This window comes from Desmodus rotundus, chromosome 7, assembly GCF_022682495.2.
Source record: "Desmodus rotundus isolate HL8 chromosome 7, HLdesRot8A.1, whole genome shotgun sequence".
NCBI classification, from domain to species: Eukaryota; Metazoa; Chordata; class Mammalia; order Chiroptera; family Phyllostomidae; genus Desmodus; species Desmodus rotundus.
In genome coordinates, this window is record NC_071393.1 from 67,783,249 (window position 1) to 67,801,749 (window position 18,501).

Here is an 18,501-nt window from a genome sequence, read left to right on the forward strand (position 1 = left end):
GTGTCTCGCCTGCAATGCGAACGGGACTGGCTGGGTGTGAGCCTCCCCAGGGCCCCTGTGCAGAGCCTGGGCTCTCTCCCCACTCACAGCAGCATTCCTCAGGGTGGGAGGCAGGACTAGGACCATTGAGCGAGAAATCAGGATTCATATGTGTCAGGCAGAGGCAGGAGTCCTGGGGGTATGGGGAGGTGCCAACACACAGCTCAGAGAAGACAAGTGCCCACCCTGATGTCACCCAGGAACTAGTGTAAAAGATGGGATTAAAAATGGTCAGTGTCTTGCTCTTTGTTACCACATCTCAACATCATGGCTCTTCCTTACAGAAAGCTAGTCATTGCTGCTTCGAATGCCATGGGTTATTTATTTATTTAGGGACCTCCGAAGCCCAACTAGCCTTAAATGGTATTTGATGCTTTAGAGCTCTGTGCATCTCAGGGAGGAACCTATAGTCAAACTCATTTCAAAAATTAATAGGAAAAACCTAATGGATTCTGAAGGACAGAGTACATAATGTATATACACATTTTTCTCAAGGGACTGGGGGGAGGGTGGAATCATAAGAAAGTACTAGAAGAATAAAGCCTCATTGGGCCCCAACTGCTGGACCCAGCCTGCTGTGTGGGTTGATGATTCTACTTTCTTCCAGGAACAGAAGTGGGACACAGTCTCACGTGCTGCAGGAGGTACTAGACAGGAGGCAGCTGCCCCTATGCCAGCAGGCTGTCCCCACACCCCCCAAAAGGATGGGTCTGTTTGTTCTTAGTCACTAATCACTTCCGATTTGAGGAGACTACTCTCTCTCTCCTCTCCAGATGACATCTCTTCAACCACATGTCAGAAAAACGGCTGCCAAGGGGCTTTTCAGCCTGGAGTCTATGACCTGGGCTGAATCTGGAATCTAGGGTTTTATCCATTTACATGGCAGTTGGAGGCTTTTTATCAGCTGCAGTTAGCTAAGATTTCTTAAACATGGAATGTCATTGTCCTAGGTCAGCCACCTTCATGACACCCTCATTTCTAATCAATATCTTCCTCCTTTCTAAATGAATTTCTCAACCACTAACCATTAAGCCCCATACTAGTCTGTCCATTGTTCTTCAGCAATACCTTATGCTTTCCTATCTCCATAATGCTTCTTGTGCCATTCTTTCAACCTAGTACATTCCCCTCTCGCCACAAGAAAGAATTTTTTTTTTGCTTCAAAATCAAGGTTTCTCCATAATAAACCCTTTCCTGACCACTCTGGATGGAGGCAAGCATTTCCTTCTCTGAAGTCGAATAACAGCCTCTGCCCACACACACTTGGAACTCTCCATTCTACCCCTGGAATGTCAAGAAGGTTTAATATAGAAATTTGACTCCTTCTCTTAGCCTTTCCCAGATGTGCTTTGTAGAACTTCAGGCTAACAGAATACTACTACACGTTAAAGAAAGAAAGAAAAAAAAAAGAGCTCTTCTTGGTTAAATAGAATGAGAAATGCTTGGTCAGACAGGTTTCTTTCTAAAGTATTTCTCAAAGTCAATGTTCACCATGAAACTTCAAAAGGAGGATATAATATGTGGCATTTCCAAGCTCACAGGACCATCGGGGATGAAAACCCTGCTTAAAGGAAATCAGCCTTCTTGTGCTTTTCCCCCACTACCTTGTAATTTTCTTTTTGCCCATGTCTTTATTTTTTGTCCATTTAAAAAATTTTATTTTTCAATTATGGTTTATATTCAGTATGATTTTGTATTACTTTCAGGTGCACAGCATAGTGGTTAGATAATCATATCCTTTACAAAGTGTTCCCCCAATATTTCCAGGACCCACCTGCACCATAGTTACTATAATATTATTGACTACAGGCTTCCTGTGCTCAATGACAACTAAACCTACATGTATTCAACTGATGGTTTTCCCGAGGAGTTCTATCAGAGTTCACATTCCATGTAATAGAAAACACATTATTTATAAACATGCATTTTAAAATGATCCTTTAAGGAATCCATAGGGAATGAGACTCACTTTTTTCAAAGGGAATACTCCCTGGTGAATTAATCAATTTGTATGGGGGTCTATGTTTGATCATAGAAGTTTCTCAAAGCAAGGAGTATCTCTGTTCACCTCTTAAACTTTGCATCTTGTATGTTACAAATAACATAAAAGTCATACAAGAAATATTTATGGAATAAATAACTTCTTGGAGCCCATCACAAAGAAAACCCTTCTTACCTTCTAGAAAGATGACCAGCATATCTGATCAAGTAATAAATATGATATTCACCCCTCTTCCCCATTTTTCCCCTCTCTGGACAAAATAAAGCCACTTTGCTCTTTTTTTGCTCAAGAGGTCTTGTGGGCCATGTGGGCTCATCACCTGCCCACTCCATGATGGGGATGCCGAATATAGAGAGAATGAGGGACAGGGAGGTAATATGGGGACATTGCTGTCTCAGCCCCAGAAGCCGTTCCTACCTGGTAACAAGTGCCAAGTTCTCTCCCGTTGGCTGAGAAGGACAACATGCCCATTGCCAGATCTATGAGGCAGCCGATCTCCAGGTCCACGTTGCTGCGACTTGACTGTTGGGAAGTAGCCACGATGTCCCCTCCCCAGACCATATAGCAGTTGCTGCGCTTTACACTAGGGGCCAAAAAGATAAAAGGCACAGAGTTGGGACTGGGGCAGTTTGCAAGCAGGACTCAGGGATGAACTGCCCCAGGCTTTCCAGTCTGCCCCTAATAACACTTTTTCCTAAATGAATTCATTCGGCTTCAACCCAGTTGCCTCAGGCACAAACCAGTCAGTTTAGGGGTGTGATAATCTATCAGGATACTTTGGTCCACAGAGCCTAACATTTGGGGAGCTGTTCCCGCGCTCAATGTCAGTCTACTGTTCTGAACTAGAGAGCAGGGATGGTGGTGCAGAGATGGAAATGGAGGCACAGGCTGGGTGACTCCCACAGGGAGACTTGTATAAGAGGTATAAGAGGCAGGAAAAAAATTCTGTGTTCAGAGTCCCAGCCCCGAGTCAGGGCAAAAAGAAAAAAAAATCTTTGAGACACTTGGAGACTCAGGGCCACTTTCCTTAGGATGTCAGGCCTTGGCCTAGGAAGACTTGCAAAGTAGGTCAAGTTGGTCTCAGGTGGAAACAAGACATGGTCTCCTGGGTCCCCTCTAGGCCATAACCGGTCAAGGATTTTTTCCTCTGGTGGCAGTGCCAGTGGACTGGGTATGCCTAAAATGTGTTTTCCCTGAAGATCCCTAATTTCTATCCAGTAGTTATTATGGGTGAGTTTGCAATAACTCTTTTGTGTTTTTGGTGCTTTCAACCATGACAGACTTTTGGGATGAGCAGTTCTGACTTGATCAGTTGAGATATGACGTGGTACATCATTTTATTTCTTCTGAAGTGAGTTCTCTCAGGCACCAGGGGACTCTTCTCTACCCTGTTGTTCTGATGTTGTAGAAATAGGGGCTTGCTCAGAAATCATGGAGAAGAGTCTGAAACGGAGCCGAGAGCTCCCAACTGTCCATTTGTATTTCCCATCCTTGGGTCATGTTTTATATCAGTGATGAAACTGCCCACGGTTTTCTCTAATAACATGTCTCCCCCCATAGTACCCAAGCCAACCCTTTTACTTCAGAATTTTAAGCCTGTGCTTCATTTTCCCTTTCTAACATTGATAGATGCTGGGTATTTCCTTCTTTTGGGGCATGGGGGTTAGAGGGAAAGAGACTGCTGGGGGGAGGGAGTGAGGAGCCCCTTACCTTTCATGAACCCGGCCTCTTTCATCCCCCAGGGTAACAGTCACTGTACAGTTTTTATTCGGGTCGAACTTTTCACTGTATAAGTGATAGTCTGGAGTCACCCATCCGACCCAGACGCAGGAGGGGTCCTGTCCAGCAAAAATGCGGATTGCATAGTAGCACTGCTGGAGAGAGACCACAGGTGAGTGACTGGCCCCCAGTTAGGGGGAGCATGCTCAAGAGGCAGAAATAAGGCAGTAGCCCCCTTTGCCCGTTTTTTCTTAAAAAGCGCACACGGTTGTAGAGGTGTACTGCACTGCACTCTAGACTTAGAGGAAGGGCTGACTGGAGAGTTTGGCTTCTTTATTTTTCTATTTTCTGTTGTGCTTTAACAACTAGAGAATCAAACACGTCATCTGCAACCCTCTGTTCAGGAGATGCTGCTGAGGAAATAAGCGGTAGCTACTCTGAACGGCCAGAACCCTAACCCTCTCCAGCCTAACTGTGTTTGTCCTGAGAGAGGGAACAGCTGAGGCATACAAAACTCCTGCTACATGTCCCACTTCTACAGGGAAGTCCGGGATATTTTTTGAAAATCTTGAAAAAGATGCTGGTAAAAAGCTCCTACTGTTGTCATCGGGCTCACTGACACAGTATGGAGAATTGCAGCAGCTCTTGGTGGATGCCATAACAATTTGTGAAGCGTATCCCTGTGTTATATAAATAACAAAAGCTTTAAGGTGACTGCTTCATCATGTTCTTTATGAAACAAAGCACATTTATTCGTAATGAAGTTACTTCTATTTGTTGTCTGTCACATTTTTTAACTGGAAGATAAAAGGGTCAGCCCATTGAACGTGGGCTTGAATCTTGGCAATGGTCACCACATGACCTTGGACAAGTCATTGGTGTACTCTGAGTCTTAAGGTACATAACAGTGTCCAGCCCATGGGGCTGCTGTGCGAATTGAGTGGAAAGGCGATGCAATGTGCCCGGCACAGTTCCCCTGCACATTTCACATCTGTAATTATGGCAGCGAGAATCCTACTCCTGATGGCAGTTAACCTATGAGCTCAAGATGGTAGGATATGGGATAACATACATTTCTTCCAGAAAACATTTTGGTTTTGGTCAGGTGCTAAAAGAAAATGAGTTTGAGATAAAGAAAGAAGTTAGGAAGGCCTGCTTTCTAACTGCTGTTTAGCTAGAGAAAAGGGATCAAAAGCAGCCTTCATTTTCTGGTCTGGTTCCCTGGCTGCTTCTCATTTGATTGCTTTCAATATTATTCCTGGCACTGCTCTGAGAGGTGGGACAGTTGATCCATAGGAGTTTACATAAAAGAGCAAACAAAGGATTAAAGTAAGACCCCCCAACTGATATTCATTTCAATTAGACAGCAGTGCTGGGTCCCTGGTGGCAAATGGGCAAAAGTACACAATGATGCCCAATTAGATGCTTCAGGTAGAGCTTCCTCTGTGCACTCAATAACTGTCTTTTCTTCCCCCATCTGAGCAATGCCATGGACATGCTTTGGAAGCATCAAGATAAATATTAAAAGACAGAGTAATTGGCAATTACAGAGGATCTCTAGACAGATCTTTGCTGTAAGGGGCATATTACCAGGCACAACAAAGACTCAAATAATTAAAACCATAATTGAGCACATTTACTTACTGTTGTTGTTTGAGAGAGTATTTCTTGCATCTGCTTCCTGGAGGGAAGATAATCCACATTTTAGTTATTCAGCTGTAGAGAGAATTCCATGATGCTGACAGGCAATTGATCTACCTTTAATGATGAAGGCTAGTTTAAGAAACTATTTTCTATACATGAGTGCCCCCAACTGGTCTTGGGGCTTGTTCTTTTATAACCTGCTACCACCAGCCAGGGCTGTGGCTTCCAATTCTTGTCCTTCACTCCAGGGGGTGAGGGTGGGAATATTGAAAAGATTCTAATACATTATTAGAGATACCTCTGAATACATTCTCTTGTTCTCTCAAGTATCTGTGCCTGTTTAAAGCTTGGTGGATAGTGAAGTTCTAGAGGAAACCTGGACGAGACAGCTCCAAACAGGCAGACACACATCAGTGATTAAAAATAGACATTAAATGAAAGAAACACAGCAAGGAATATCTTCCTTATCAGGAAGGAAGAAGTCATGTTACTCAGGGGTCACCCAGCCTCTGGGTTGGACATTGGCCATAGTCACACAAAAGCAGCAGTCACACAAAAACTTCCGGAAGCTTCCAACTTCACACAAAGGCCATAACAACTGCACCTTCTCTTTTTACTCCAAAAACATAGTCCTTTAGGTTGCAAGGAGGCCAGGGACCCAGAGGGCTCAAGAAGAGCAGAAACTTTTCCACTATATGTGACCCTGTGTAGCTTGATTGGTTCCTTAATTCTGCATCGCATGCATGCACACACACATGCACTTGTATGCTCATGGGCACACACAAGTCCTCTTTTCTCTACCTGACTGAAAGCAGAGAGACCCCTACCCACGGCAGTCTAGTTGTGCTGAGGTGGAGTAAGAAACAGACAGGTGGAAAGCCAACTTTACAACAGACGCAATGAGCGCCTCTGAGAGAGCTGGAGGTCTCACCCTCACCTTTTCTGGAAAGCATCACTGTCCAGACAGGGGCTGTGGCTGAAGGAGGAGTGGCACTCCACGGGCATGCTCAGGCGGCAGTAGATCATGCTGGCATTGCTATTCTGGGTGCCAAATGTCTTGTGGGTCACCTTGAGGCACGGGGGACTGTCTATGGTGCTGTCAATCCTCACAACCTAGAAACACCATAGGTCCTTTACCAGACACACCCAAGAGCGTGACTCAACCCTCTCCCTCCTTCCCTCATTGCTATAACATATGTCAGTGCTCTCTGCAAACTATGAAAGTTGTCACCAGTGATGACCAAACCATTACACTCAACATTACTAGGACCCTGCCCTTTAGAAAATAATGGATCTTCCTCTGGCAGGACAAAAAAGAGATTTAAAAACACTCCCACTGGGTTTTCTGCAAGGTCAAGGGTGGAGGACAGGTGCAAGACAGGGGTGCAGTATCTGGATAAAGTGGCATGGTGTCCACTGAGGCTGACCTTTCAGGTTAAGGGGCAAGTGACTAAAGAAAATCTTCCCAAAGACTTCCCTTGTCAGCAGGCCTGAGAATATCTGAGAGAGAGGGTGCTGAAAAGCCCAAATATCAAGAAGAGAAATCACAGCTCCTTTGGAGGATCTTGTTTCCTGTCAGTGCATTTCCCATCTCTGCCACAGCCACAGCCTGAGCACCGAGCCTCCCTGAAGCCCCTCTAAATATGGGGAATTCCCAGCACCGAGGCACCAGCATTGCAGGGAAAGAGTTTGGAGGAAGAAAGATCAAAACTGGATTCTTAAAAATGTGTGAGTTCAGGGTGTGGGGAGCAGGGAAGAGACAGTAAAATGGGGCTTATAATCAAGTTCTCATGATCCAGCATTTCCCTCTGCGTTCTAGAGACTAGTTTAATCTTGGGGTCCAGGAGGGTGCTTAAATACTTTTGTGCGGTTTGCAGATTTTTTTCTTGGAGGATCTCTAGATTCCATCAGTTTGTGCATCAGCTTTCTAAAATCATGGTCAGGTAGGAATCTGAGAATGAAATTCTCCACTGTGTAAGACTGTGGGGAAAAGTGGGGCATTAAGAGTTGGTGCTTGTTGAATTTACATTGTAAGGTGAATTAAGGGAACTTATAGGCAGGTAGAAGCAAACTACTGAGTCTAATGCTTCAGTGAGCTGATCTGTCTGACTTTCCACCAGTGCCCCACCCCCGTCTTCTGAAAAAAAACCATGGCAGGCAAGTAGATGTGGAATCAAAATCCAAACCAGGGGAGCCAAAATCTCTGGCTCCACTCAGCTCTTCCTACCAGATGGGAGCATCATAATCACCTATTATGCTTCAGCTTAAGATGCTGGAAATGGATCTGTAGAAATTAAATAGGGCCTAAAGATACCAGTTTATGAGCATAGAAGAGTCATGTCCAGGACATCTTCAATACAGGTACTGAACATTTTTAAGAAAATGGCATTAAGGCCTCTGAATACTGTATTGCTATGACAACAGCAGTATAGGAATGTCTGGAGAAAACACAGGGGCCCAAAAGCTTGGAGACTGATCTGCAAAGTGGCTGCCATTTGTAAGATGCCACTGAGATACCCCAATTAAGGCATCTGCAACTCCAGATCTGAGCGCCAGCTAGGAGAGGGCTGGTAGGCAGCCAGGGCATGGATTTAGGTAAGCAGCTGCCCTGTGACCAGAGCATTAGCAGCGGCTTAGTGCCTTGGCCCACCTGCCCTGCCAGGGCCACTGCCCACGATGTGTAACATTACCTCTATATGTGGATGATCCTTTGGCACATTGACAAATGTCGGGAGGCGCTTGCTGAACCACATTGCAACATCTCGGTTCATGTTGACAGCAAAAGGCTCAAAGCCCTCTTGGAGGCCGCACATGGTGTAAAACTTGAAGGTACTGGCGTCCATTCCGAGGTTCATACGGCCGATCTGAGACAGTCCCAGGGAGCAGATGGGCACAAAGCCTGCAGAATGGGGAAAGAGAGCCCTGCCTGAGCCTGCAGTACTCTCCCAGAAAGCTGTGAGGAAGCCAAACATGTACTTCCTGAACGGCTCTGAGTCCCAGTCACAAAGATGGGACACCGTTCTTTGTTCCTTCCTGGCGTGTAAACTCAACAACAGGAGGCATGTGGAGATTATGGCTGTCCTTGGCATATGGGGAAGTAGTTTGGTTTGAAATAGTTTGGGGAAGAAACAGTCACCCAGCCAAGATTATTCTTAAACTGTAAATAAACATAAGCTGTAAAAGTAAAACCAGTAAGAGAAAAAGTAGAATTCTTCATGCCTTAGCTAAAATTGCTGTTGGGCCTGGGGATTTTAACTGCCCCCAAAACGGCACAAGAAAACTGAAGAATCACTTGGTGCAAATGCCCAACTTTTCTAGGTCTCAGCATATTTCCAGGGAAATAAGACCTCTAGTGGTTCTTCTCATTTCAGTACATGATTCTGAGAAGTTTTAAATGCTAACACAAAACTTCTGCTTGTTCACAAAATACAGTTTACAAACCCTCATCCTCCTAGCCTACGGTTATGGTCCTCACTGGGCAGGAAGGCAAGAGATTTGAGCAGGTGCTGTAGAAAACTCTCTTCCCCCCAACAGTTCCTGTCTCTCTAAGCTTGCATCATAACTGCCTGCAGAATAGACCAAGGCAGAAGTTCTAATTGTTCAGTATTCTTCTCTGTGGGCTATTTATAAATCACTATTGTGGACCAACAAATCAGCAGCTCTGGGAAAGCACTAATTATCCCGGATTGGGGAGGATGTGGGAGGCAGGCGGCTGAGAGTGCTCGGAGCGGGAGGCAGGCTCTGAGGCTGGTAGCTAAACCAGGGGTTGGAGCCCCCGAAAGAAAACTGGTGTCACTTCTAGGACAAGGATGTTTATTTAAGGGGATATTTACAAGCTGATTTTGGTAACTTGCATTCCACAGTAAGAGAAAGACCATTTTGATCATAGAGACCAGGGCCAAAATGTGCCCCTCCTACCATGAGTGCTTCCATACTGCTACCTAAGCCACAAAGGTTGTATGTAAAGAAGTGAAGGAAGTGGAAAATAAATCCCTCACAAGGTAAGTTGCTTGCTTTCAGAAATGATGAAGTCATTAAGGACACTATTTACAGTAATACTGCTTAATGTAATTTATAAATACAGCTTTAATGCAATCCTAGCAGAATAAGGGTGATGTCTATGTTGAGATTCTCCTCTCAGCGCCTCCGAGGACTGGCAGTAGACAGATGACCATGGCCATGTCCCTCAGGAAGGTGGGTGGACAGGTCAATGGGACAAGCAACCGTTCAACTTCCTGAGCCCTGCTGTGCTTCTGGCATTTTTACACGAGCGACTTTGATAGGTGAAACCGTCTCCTTTCTATAGATAGAGGTTTTTATGAATAAGGGACCTTTGGAAATCTGACTCCAGTGTGAAATAAGGATTGCTTGTTAGCAAATTTCTTCAATTCTCACTGGGACAGAGGGCTGCTGTGTGCTATAAGATGTGAAGAAAGGAGAGGAAGCTGTTCATGGAGCTTACAGATATAGAAATGACAAAGAGAGTACGTAAGAGTCAATGTTATGCTATAAACACCCCTACTCCCAAGACAGTATTTTGGTCTCTGATTTGGGGGCGGGGTGGCCCAACCAGAAAACTACCCCCACAATCATTTTTCTTGGAGCCATGCTCCCAAAGTGTTTCAGCCTGATGTGAGAAGTGATAGGACGCCTTCAGAAAAGCTCTCTTCTCCTTTCTTGTCTATTAACTTGAACGGTGGGATAAGCAACAGGTATAAAAGCCTGAGTTGAAAGAAGCATGCATGAGGACTTCTGAATAACTCAGGTCACATGAATGACTTCCTGTGAATAACAGTCACACTAACAATGTAAGATACATGCTGAAAGGAAAAAAGGTCACATGAGCACGGAGGCTTGCTTTCTAAGGAACTCATCATTCCTAAGCTATCAGCAGAAGAAACAGCCCTCCACTGGGGATGAACCTGAAGACGTGAGGAACAGACTTGACCAAGGTCATGAGAAGGTCAAGTGATAAAACAGGACAAGATCCCACACCCTCTGACTCACAGGCCAGCTGCCAGTCAGTCTGCAAGAAAGGGGGAGAATGTTACAGGGGATGATGCCCCATATTTAAAGAGCTGTTACGTGCCAGCCCTGGGGGCTGCACTCATTACAGAGTGGGGACCTCCTGGGGGCTACGTGGGCACAGCTAGGACGGCTCTGTAAAGCAGCAGCAGAGAAACTAAATCCACACCCTAAGTCAAAAAAGAGAAAACCTGAAAAGGACTGAGAACAAAAGTAAGTCCTTATCAGTCACCAGCACTTTCTCCTGGGGCAGGGTACTTGATGACTGGATACATTTGATCTGCTCTTGACACGTGTACAGGCTCTGGTTAATTATTTCTCTATATCTAAAATTTTTCCACTTGAGGCACTAACACTTCAGGTAACTTTGTAACTCTGCATGACAGATAAGGGGGAACAATGATGATAAAGTCCAATAGCTAATATTTATCAAGCTCTTTCTAAGCACTGGGCTTAGGGCTCTGTAGATTTAGCTCATTATTATTTCCACTTTACAGATGAGGCAACTGAAACTTAGCAGGCTGAATGACTTGCTCAAGGTCTGTCACCTAGGAAGCAGCAGAGCCAGCACGTGAACAGGGCAGCCTGAGGAGCAGCCCAGAGCAAGCAGTGGGGAGCGAGACGAGCGTGTCTGCTTTCAAATTCTTATGCTCAATGACTTGATTTGCACCTAGCCCTTCCTTCACTTTCCTAGTGGTTTTCCTAAGTGTCATGCAGTTGTTGACCAGTCTGCCTGTAGCTCAGGCAGCCTGAGTTCCATGACCATAAGACCCTAGAGGAAAAGGGCTCTCTCTCACAACTGGCCACATGGCTCCCTGGAGTTGACCTGGATAAAAAAGTTCCATTTGGTGAGGCCTCATGGCTGTTCTATGAGCACTGACTCTCATAAGCACTTTGCACACAACCCAATTAATCCATAGTTGCAAGCGAGACTGGAGAAGAACACGGAAAACTAAAAGGGGACAGAAACACCCCCTTCCTCTTTGAAGAGGTTTGAGAGGAAAATGTGCAAATGGCATTATCTTGAACCAAGATGTGCATGGAGTTTCTTGTTCCAGGAAGGGAATGGCAAGAACACATGTACTTAAACCCTGTAGATGACCCCAGGTTCTGATACACTTTGTATCACAGGGCTTCATACTGATTTTGTGATTAGGAAGGGGAATGGCCAGGAGGTCATCTTTTTATAATTCAGGAGCTTAGAAAGAAACCAGTTCTCTGGAAAATCCAAACCATGGATCCATTTTTAATCCATTTCAAACTGAAGAAAGACAAGAGAGCAAATCACTACCGGCAATGGAAAACAGATCTTGGAGAGAAGTGGGTAGATGACTGCCCAGACCATTCCTGGGCATTTTTGTGCATCTCCATCCCACAGCATGTGTTTTACCCTGTAATTTTCATTTCCCACTAAGCCTCATGAAGACGGGGTTCAGGGACAGTGCTGAGTTTGTCACAAGCCTTGCAGAAAACACAGGGAACAAAAGGCACGTTTCCCTGCCACGGCCACTCTTTGAAGCACACTGCCCATTAGCAGAAGGACTGATGGGGCAAGCTTCCGCACCAGTGTCTTTGCGTGCGGATGGCAGCAACACTTCTGCAAGTTAAGTTTCATCTGCTGCCCACAGAGGCGCTGCCCTCAGAGCTGGGGGAGCTGTTAAACTCTGACAGGCTAATGGCAGGAACAGCGGAGGAGCTGCACCAGCAGACACCGGAGCTGTAGTAGTAGCAGGATGTCCCCTAGGGGAGTGCCTGGCACAGACGTGGGCCAGGAGACTGGCACTCATGCCTCTTCCAGGTGTCAGCTCTGAGGTCTGGCAGGATGTTCAGGATTTTATCTTCCTTCCCTTTAAATGTAATAAAAGAGAAGACTAATTGCAAAGGTTTCACCTTGGAAGCTTCTGAGTTTCCAGATGCCTTTAGGTGACAACACTAAGAGCTTTAATGGTCCAGGCCAAGGATCAGCATCAGGAACAATGATTAGAACAATTTAAACAAGGCAGGTAGCAGCATATTATCTATGACGCAGAAGAGGATGGAGAGAACAACTTATAAATAACCCAGAGGAAAAAAGGGCCATCAATTTTAATGTCTGCTCCCATTCCTTCTCTCAAAGGACTAACAACTTCCCATAGCACAATGCCCACTGGGATAATGGCCTGAATCAAGGCTGGGGGCTGGAGACCGGAACACAGATGCACAGGGGATTTTGCTTTATGGGGGCGACAATGCACGAAATGTTTTGTTTTCAACAGATGCTTTTCCTAACAGCTCAAAGCGAGAACTGCTGCCTCTTTCCACTTTATACAGCAAACAGAGAGATGCTACATGGTTATTCCAGGCCTCTGAGCTATTGTTATCAAAGAATGGCGCTCAGACTCCCTTTTAATTACTCTTTCTGAGCTACCACACACTGAAAGAGCCTTCCAATTACCTTGTCTCTGTGTTATTAAAGCGTGATATGATACCACAGTATAATGTGTTAACATAATGCAGTACAATTCTATTATAAAACAGCTTCCTCGTATTAGACTTTGTTATTCTGAAGATCAAATCACGTCTCTGTACACAAAATGTCTATGAGGTGTTTCTTTCATTATTAACAGACGATCTCTAAAAGCAGAGCTATTCTAAAATATCCCTCTATTTTGTAGTACTCCTCTGCTCAAACCCTCCAACAGCTCTCCATGCCTTAGAGAAGAAGTCCAAGCATGCTTGGCTCAGACCAGACAATGAAAGTACCTTGAGTGAAAAGACCGAGTCTTGGTTTCCTGAGGCTGTAATCTGTACCTTGTCTTATCTTTTCAGCTTCATCTTCCATAAATTCCACACGCAAATCTTCCAACCTGTCCGGCCCTTTCTTGCAGTTCCCCTATTCCACAGCAACCCTCTAGCTGTGTCCCCTGAGGGGAGTGCCGATCCCCTGAGAGCGAGTCATCTCAGACTCCTTATTTAACATTCAGAACCAATCCTGGTCTTACAGAATTTTAATTCTGTATTAGTTACTTGCCATTTCTAACCAATGGCTTTGCATTATTATTTTTTCATATTTAAATCTTAGTTATCTGTTTTGCTTTTATTACCCAAAAAAGCTTCTTTTTTTAAAAAAATTAACTTTCTGACTCTGGGCTTGTGCCTTCAACACTTTACAATGAACTTCTGCTCCTAGATAAGGCAAGCACACTGGATCCTGTCACAGACACATTCAACACGCATGGCTTTCCCACAGACCCTGCGGACATGGTTTTTCATTTTAGAACTATAGGTCTCACGGCACGAACTCCGTGAAGTCAGCCTGGGCGCAGGCTACGTGCAGGGTCTGGAGTTCTCCCAGCCTTCTTGGTATGAAGGTAAACAATTCTATCACGAGGGGTTCAGGACAGCCTAGTTTAGTTAGGGGCTGTATTGTAGGACAGTCTCCAACAGATGGAATGTCAAGCGCTGGACCACTGTGAATGCCTGTGGACACCATCCCCAGAAGAGCTCATCTTACTTATGTTTACAGCTGGAAAACGAACAGTTTAATACAGGTACTACTTGCAGGTCTGTGTATTGTAGACCACTGCGTCTCATCCTTTAATATGCACACAAACCAGAGTCTCTTGTCTGAATGCAGTTTCTGATTCAGTAGGTCTGGTGGGTCCTGAGAGTCCACATTTCTCACAAGTGAACCACACTCTGAGCAGCAAGGCTTTGACTTTACAAAGTTCTCCTAACTCTACACCACACACAAGATTCTTATTTCTTCCTTAGGTTGAATCCAAGCCTCATAGATAGGAACCCCTCCCCACCCAGTCAACACACAGGAGAGCCAGGAAGAAGTGTGGTCCCCTTCTACTCTTGGGTGCTCCCTTCCTCGGGGATGAGCCTGAATCTTTTAGTGTTTCAGTTTCTTCCTGGACTGAAGAAGAAAGAGCTGCCTGCGGAGGGTGCTGGGTAAATATCTGTTTCCTAAGAGCAGTGCCAGGAGAGGCCGTCTGCACCGCCCTCTTGCCCACCTACACACTCCCCTCCTTTGTCTCTGACCCAGCGCACCAGCCTTTCTTTCTGCTGGCAATGGCTTCCGCACCTGTCTCCAAAAATAGGACTCTTTCTTTGGAACTCTGACTTTTAAACCTCTCAGAAGGCATTAAAATAGGACCCCATCTTGCTTTAGCCATCCTGTCTTTCTAGGAAAATACCTTGACTTGCAATCTTTCTTTTTGCCCAAGTAGGTAGCTCTCAGAAAAATCTTTAAAGCTCTTTTATGGAACAGTTGGATAGGAGTGGTGCAGATAATAGGTATCTGTAAAAAGTATTAAAGTGACTTATAAAGCTAAAGACATTCTGTAAGTAAGAAATATTTATATTATTATACATACAGTTTCACATATTTCTGCTGCTCTTGCCTACGTAGTTTTATCTTTTTTAGCTTTCTCAGTGGGGACTGTTTCTTTTTTGTGAAATCCCAGAGATTTAGGGCTATCAAGGAGCAATAATCATTTTAGGGGGGGTGGGGATGAGATACGAAGATATTAAATCAAGTGGACCTAAGGTGTCATAGGTGGGGGCTGGGCAGAGGCAGGAGGAGAGCCCAGGTCTTCTCAGCAGAGCATCCTCTTTCCCTCTTGACCCCTCTGCGTCCTTCTCGTCTATTATGAAGCAGCAGAGTGGCAAAGCTCCAACCAGTGCTGTGTGCACAGAGCATAGTAAGTCATTGCCATAGAATTTTTTATGTGGCAAGAAGGTTGGAACTTTGTAGTCTACCCTCTTATTCTCTGGTCTATTGTAGATGAAGAAAGTGAAGCCCACAGAAGGCAAGCCACAACTCTCTGGGAACCACAGAGCTTGTCAGGAGCGAGGCAGCTAACTCTCAGTCCAGTGCTCCGTCTCCAATATGCCAACAACCTTTGTACATAATGTAGTTCTGTGGACAGGAAATAAGAAGCACCAGTTGCTGCTTTGTGTTTCTAAAGCACTGCCCTGATTACAGTCTATCCATGGACATAAATAAATGCTATTGTGCTTGGGTTTCACACTGGTGGTTGAATTGCAAAATAAATTGTATTTCATTCAAGGGAAGAGCTAAGTCGAACTTTTGTGTTTCAATGGTTTTCATCAAAGCATCAAGTTCAATTACACACACATGCTGACTGACAATTTAAATCAGAAAAATAGACAATTCCTTAATTCATTGACTTTTCTACTCTGCCAGGGACATCAGTCCACATGCGATTAGCATTTCTTTTGCAATTCCAGGAAACCTGGGGGAATTTGAACTGTCAAGGTGCAGACCAGAGATGTGGAGGAGAGCTTCTTCACCAGTCTGTCTGAAATTTGGAACTTGTATTTATGCTGTAGATATCCACTATCCCTATTGTTTATCTCGACTTCTTCAATAATGACTATAGAAGGGCTTTTACCACCAGGTGTTCAAATATCCAAAGGACAGTACACTCTAAACAAAGAGGTAGACAAGCTCACCGAGCTCTCCCTGGATTTTCCAACAAGTTTCAAACTCCTCTTGGAGTTGGAATGAAGGGGAAAGGTGGTCAGTTTACCATTCTTGATCTCATAATCCGCGAAGGCAAGTTCTGAGCCTTTGTTGGTGATAAGCAGCTCCCCATTCAGTGTGAAGATCATCGAAGCATCATCCAGGTTAATCATACATCCAACCACATCTCCTGGCTGCCAGGTACGTCCGAAATACCCACTCCCTTGATGCCAACGCTGACCCTAGGAAATAAGATCCCAGAGCTTAGAAACATGAGGTCCTAGAAGCAGCCCTTAGGCAGCTAGAGAAATGGCCAAAGGAGCAATTTCTCCTAACTGGCAGTAGTACCTGGTTTCTACAAGGCACTCACTTCTCTAGCAAAGACAAGTCACAGGGAGGGGCGATCCATCTTATAGATGAATGAAAATGAGATACATAAAGCTCATCAGAAAAGGTGGGTCAAGTCTCCTAATACCTCGGCAGCTATGACAATTAGCAGGACTCTCCCTAGGACAAAGTGGTAAGACTTTCCTAGACACCGGCCATACAGTGTTCTGTGAACCTCTTCTGGGGTAGAGACAATGAGCTCAGGGGCAGGGGAAGATATGCCAGTGATTACAGAAGGCACTTGTGTATACAATCCTCTCTTTCACCAGAACAAAGAGCAAAGTGATAATCACTAGGTAATAATCATTCAATGGTGTAAATTGCCAGTGGTGGTGGCCACTGATTTTGAAGCCAGAGACCCAAATACTCACTACTTCTAACTTCTGTGGAAATGTTTGCAGAAACTAGACTGAGATGCATGGACACTGTCCAGACTCACCTTGCTGCCTTCAAACACAAAGGCTTGGTCATCGGCCCCCAGCTCAATGTCAGGCCGACAGCCTGGCCTGGCCCAGCCAACACGCATGTCTCCTCCGGTCACCACCTCAAACTCAAAATACCATTTTCCAGATCTCACTGCATAAGACCGCTCTACCCGGAAAAATCGGATCTTGTCTATGCTGACTTTCTCCACAGCTGGGTCAGCTACCGTGAGAAGCAAAGGGAGTTGAGGGTACAGAGGGAAAGAGAGAATACAGAACTTTAATAATTAGGTAGCATTCCCTAAAAGAATTTGAAAACAACACACTGATGATAGATCTCCCACTTTCTAACATAATATTCTGTTCATAATATACTCATCATTTGCATCATATCATAATAACAATAGAAGCTACCATTCACTGAGCAGTTACTTTGTAGTAGATCCTTTAGAGACTATATCTCAGAAGTTAACGAATCACTTGTTCCAGGTCACAGAGCCAATAAATCAAGGAGAGCAAGGATCTGAACCCAGGTCTGTCTTACTTAGAATCTATCCCCTTAACCACTTGTATTACTGCCCCAGTGGCCTGGCACATCCTGGGTATGAGATGACAATAACATGGTCATAAATTGTAAGCTGGTGATTTTAATGAGTGTTAGAATTTCCTTTAGGGATGAGATTACCTGGTCCAAAAGTAGGCTGATATTCATGTGTTAGGAAAATAAAAGAAATAAAGGTTTTGTGACCAAATAACCTGAAAAACCTGGCTACCCTGGAGGATAATTATTCCCTGTGGGATTGCTCAGCATAGACACATCTGTCAATGGGACAATGTTCTATTACCAAACATGGTTCTCCCCACTCATCCCCTGCTTCTTAAAATACACGACTTAGTTTAGAACAAGCTAGACCTACTCAAAGTTAGCAAGTTAGCATTTCCCCAGAAGAGGACAGGTTTAGTAAACTACAGGGCCAGAACGAGCAATCTCCACTCTTTACCTAGTTCTTGGTCAGATGGTTCAATGTTATAGCCATAACCAATAAACGTCCGAACAGCTTCACGAAGGCTGTCCCTGTTTGACTTCTTGGTACGCTCATCCAGTAATGCATATGGCACCAGACGGGGATTTCTTTTGTTCTTCAAATCCTATGCAAAGCCAGAGAAGAGAGGTTTGGAGTACATACATTTTGTCTTTACAAATTCCTTGTCCCACTGGCTTCCTCACATGAGTCTGCTAGCTCCTCTCCCAGTGCTGTGATATTTAGCAGTGTACACCTCAGTTCTCTTCAGGATTAAATGAGTATAAATGCAAAGCTTTTACTAATGTTCAAAGCTGGCATGAAAGAAACACATTTTAATAATGCCAGGCTATGAATAAAATGGAGTGCCATGCAATGGTTAGAAACCTCCATTCTCAAGCCAAGGCAGGTGGGGATTTATGTAACCACCCCTTGTGGAATTATCAGGCCAGAATTTCAACTGTTAGAGCCTCTTCCCAACAGCCTCTTAACAGAGAAACATCTATGTGTATAGAGGAACATCAGAAAAGGTGTCAGAACCATAGTGGTTCATTTCATAGTGGTACCTGGAGTTAATGTCAATCTGACCAGAGGGAATACCGTCCAGTCCCGAGATGCTATAAATAATGAATGAGCAGAGGCAGGAGGGACAGAGTGCAAAGAAAACCCTCATCTTCCAATCCAACACCCAAAGAAACTGGCATGTTGATGGATGGTCACATCTCCCAACTTTCCCAGCAGGCCTGACCCAGCACTTGCCACCTGTTG

At 44.7% G+C, this 18,501-nt stretch overlaps 1 protein-coding gene across 1 annotated transcript in view; it reads right to left on the reverse strand.

Moving 5' to 3' along the window:
• The window catches only part of RYR3 (ryanodine receptor 3), a 534,646-nt gene that overhangs the window by 182,930 nt on the left and 333,215 nt on the right, over positions 1 to 18,501 (reverse strand). The window contains exons 25-32 of the mRNA XM_053928437.1: positions 17,713 to 17,860; positions 16,729 to 16,934; positions 15,970 to 16,144; positions 8,095 to 8,303; positions 6,342 to 6,517; positions 5,405 to 5,441; positions 3,752 to 3,915; positions 2,459 to 2,624 (exon numbers count right to left, since the gene is read on the reverse strand). Of these exons, the coding sequence (XP_053784412.1) occupies positions 2,459 to 2,624; positions 3,752 to 3,915; positions 5,405 to 5,441; positions 6,342 to 6,517; positions 8,095 to 8,303; positions 15,970 to 16,144; positions 16,729 to 16,934; positions 17,713 to 17,860 (1,281 nt within the window). The remainder of the gene's footprint in view (positions 1 to 2,458; positions 2,625 to 3,751; positions 3,916 to 5,404; positions 5,442 to 6,341; positions 6,518 to 8,094; positions 8,304 to 15,969; positions 16,145 to 16,728; positions 16,935 to 17,712; positions 17,861 to 18,501) is intronic.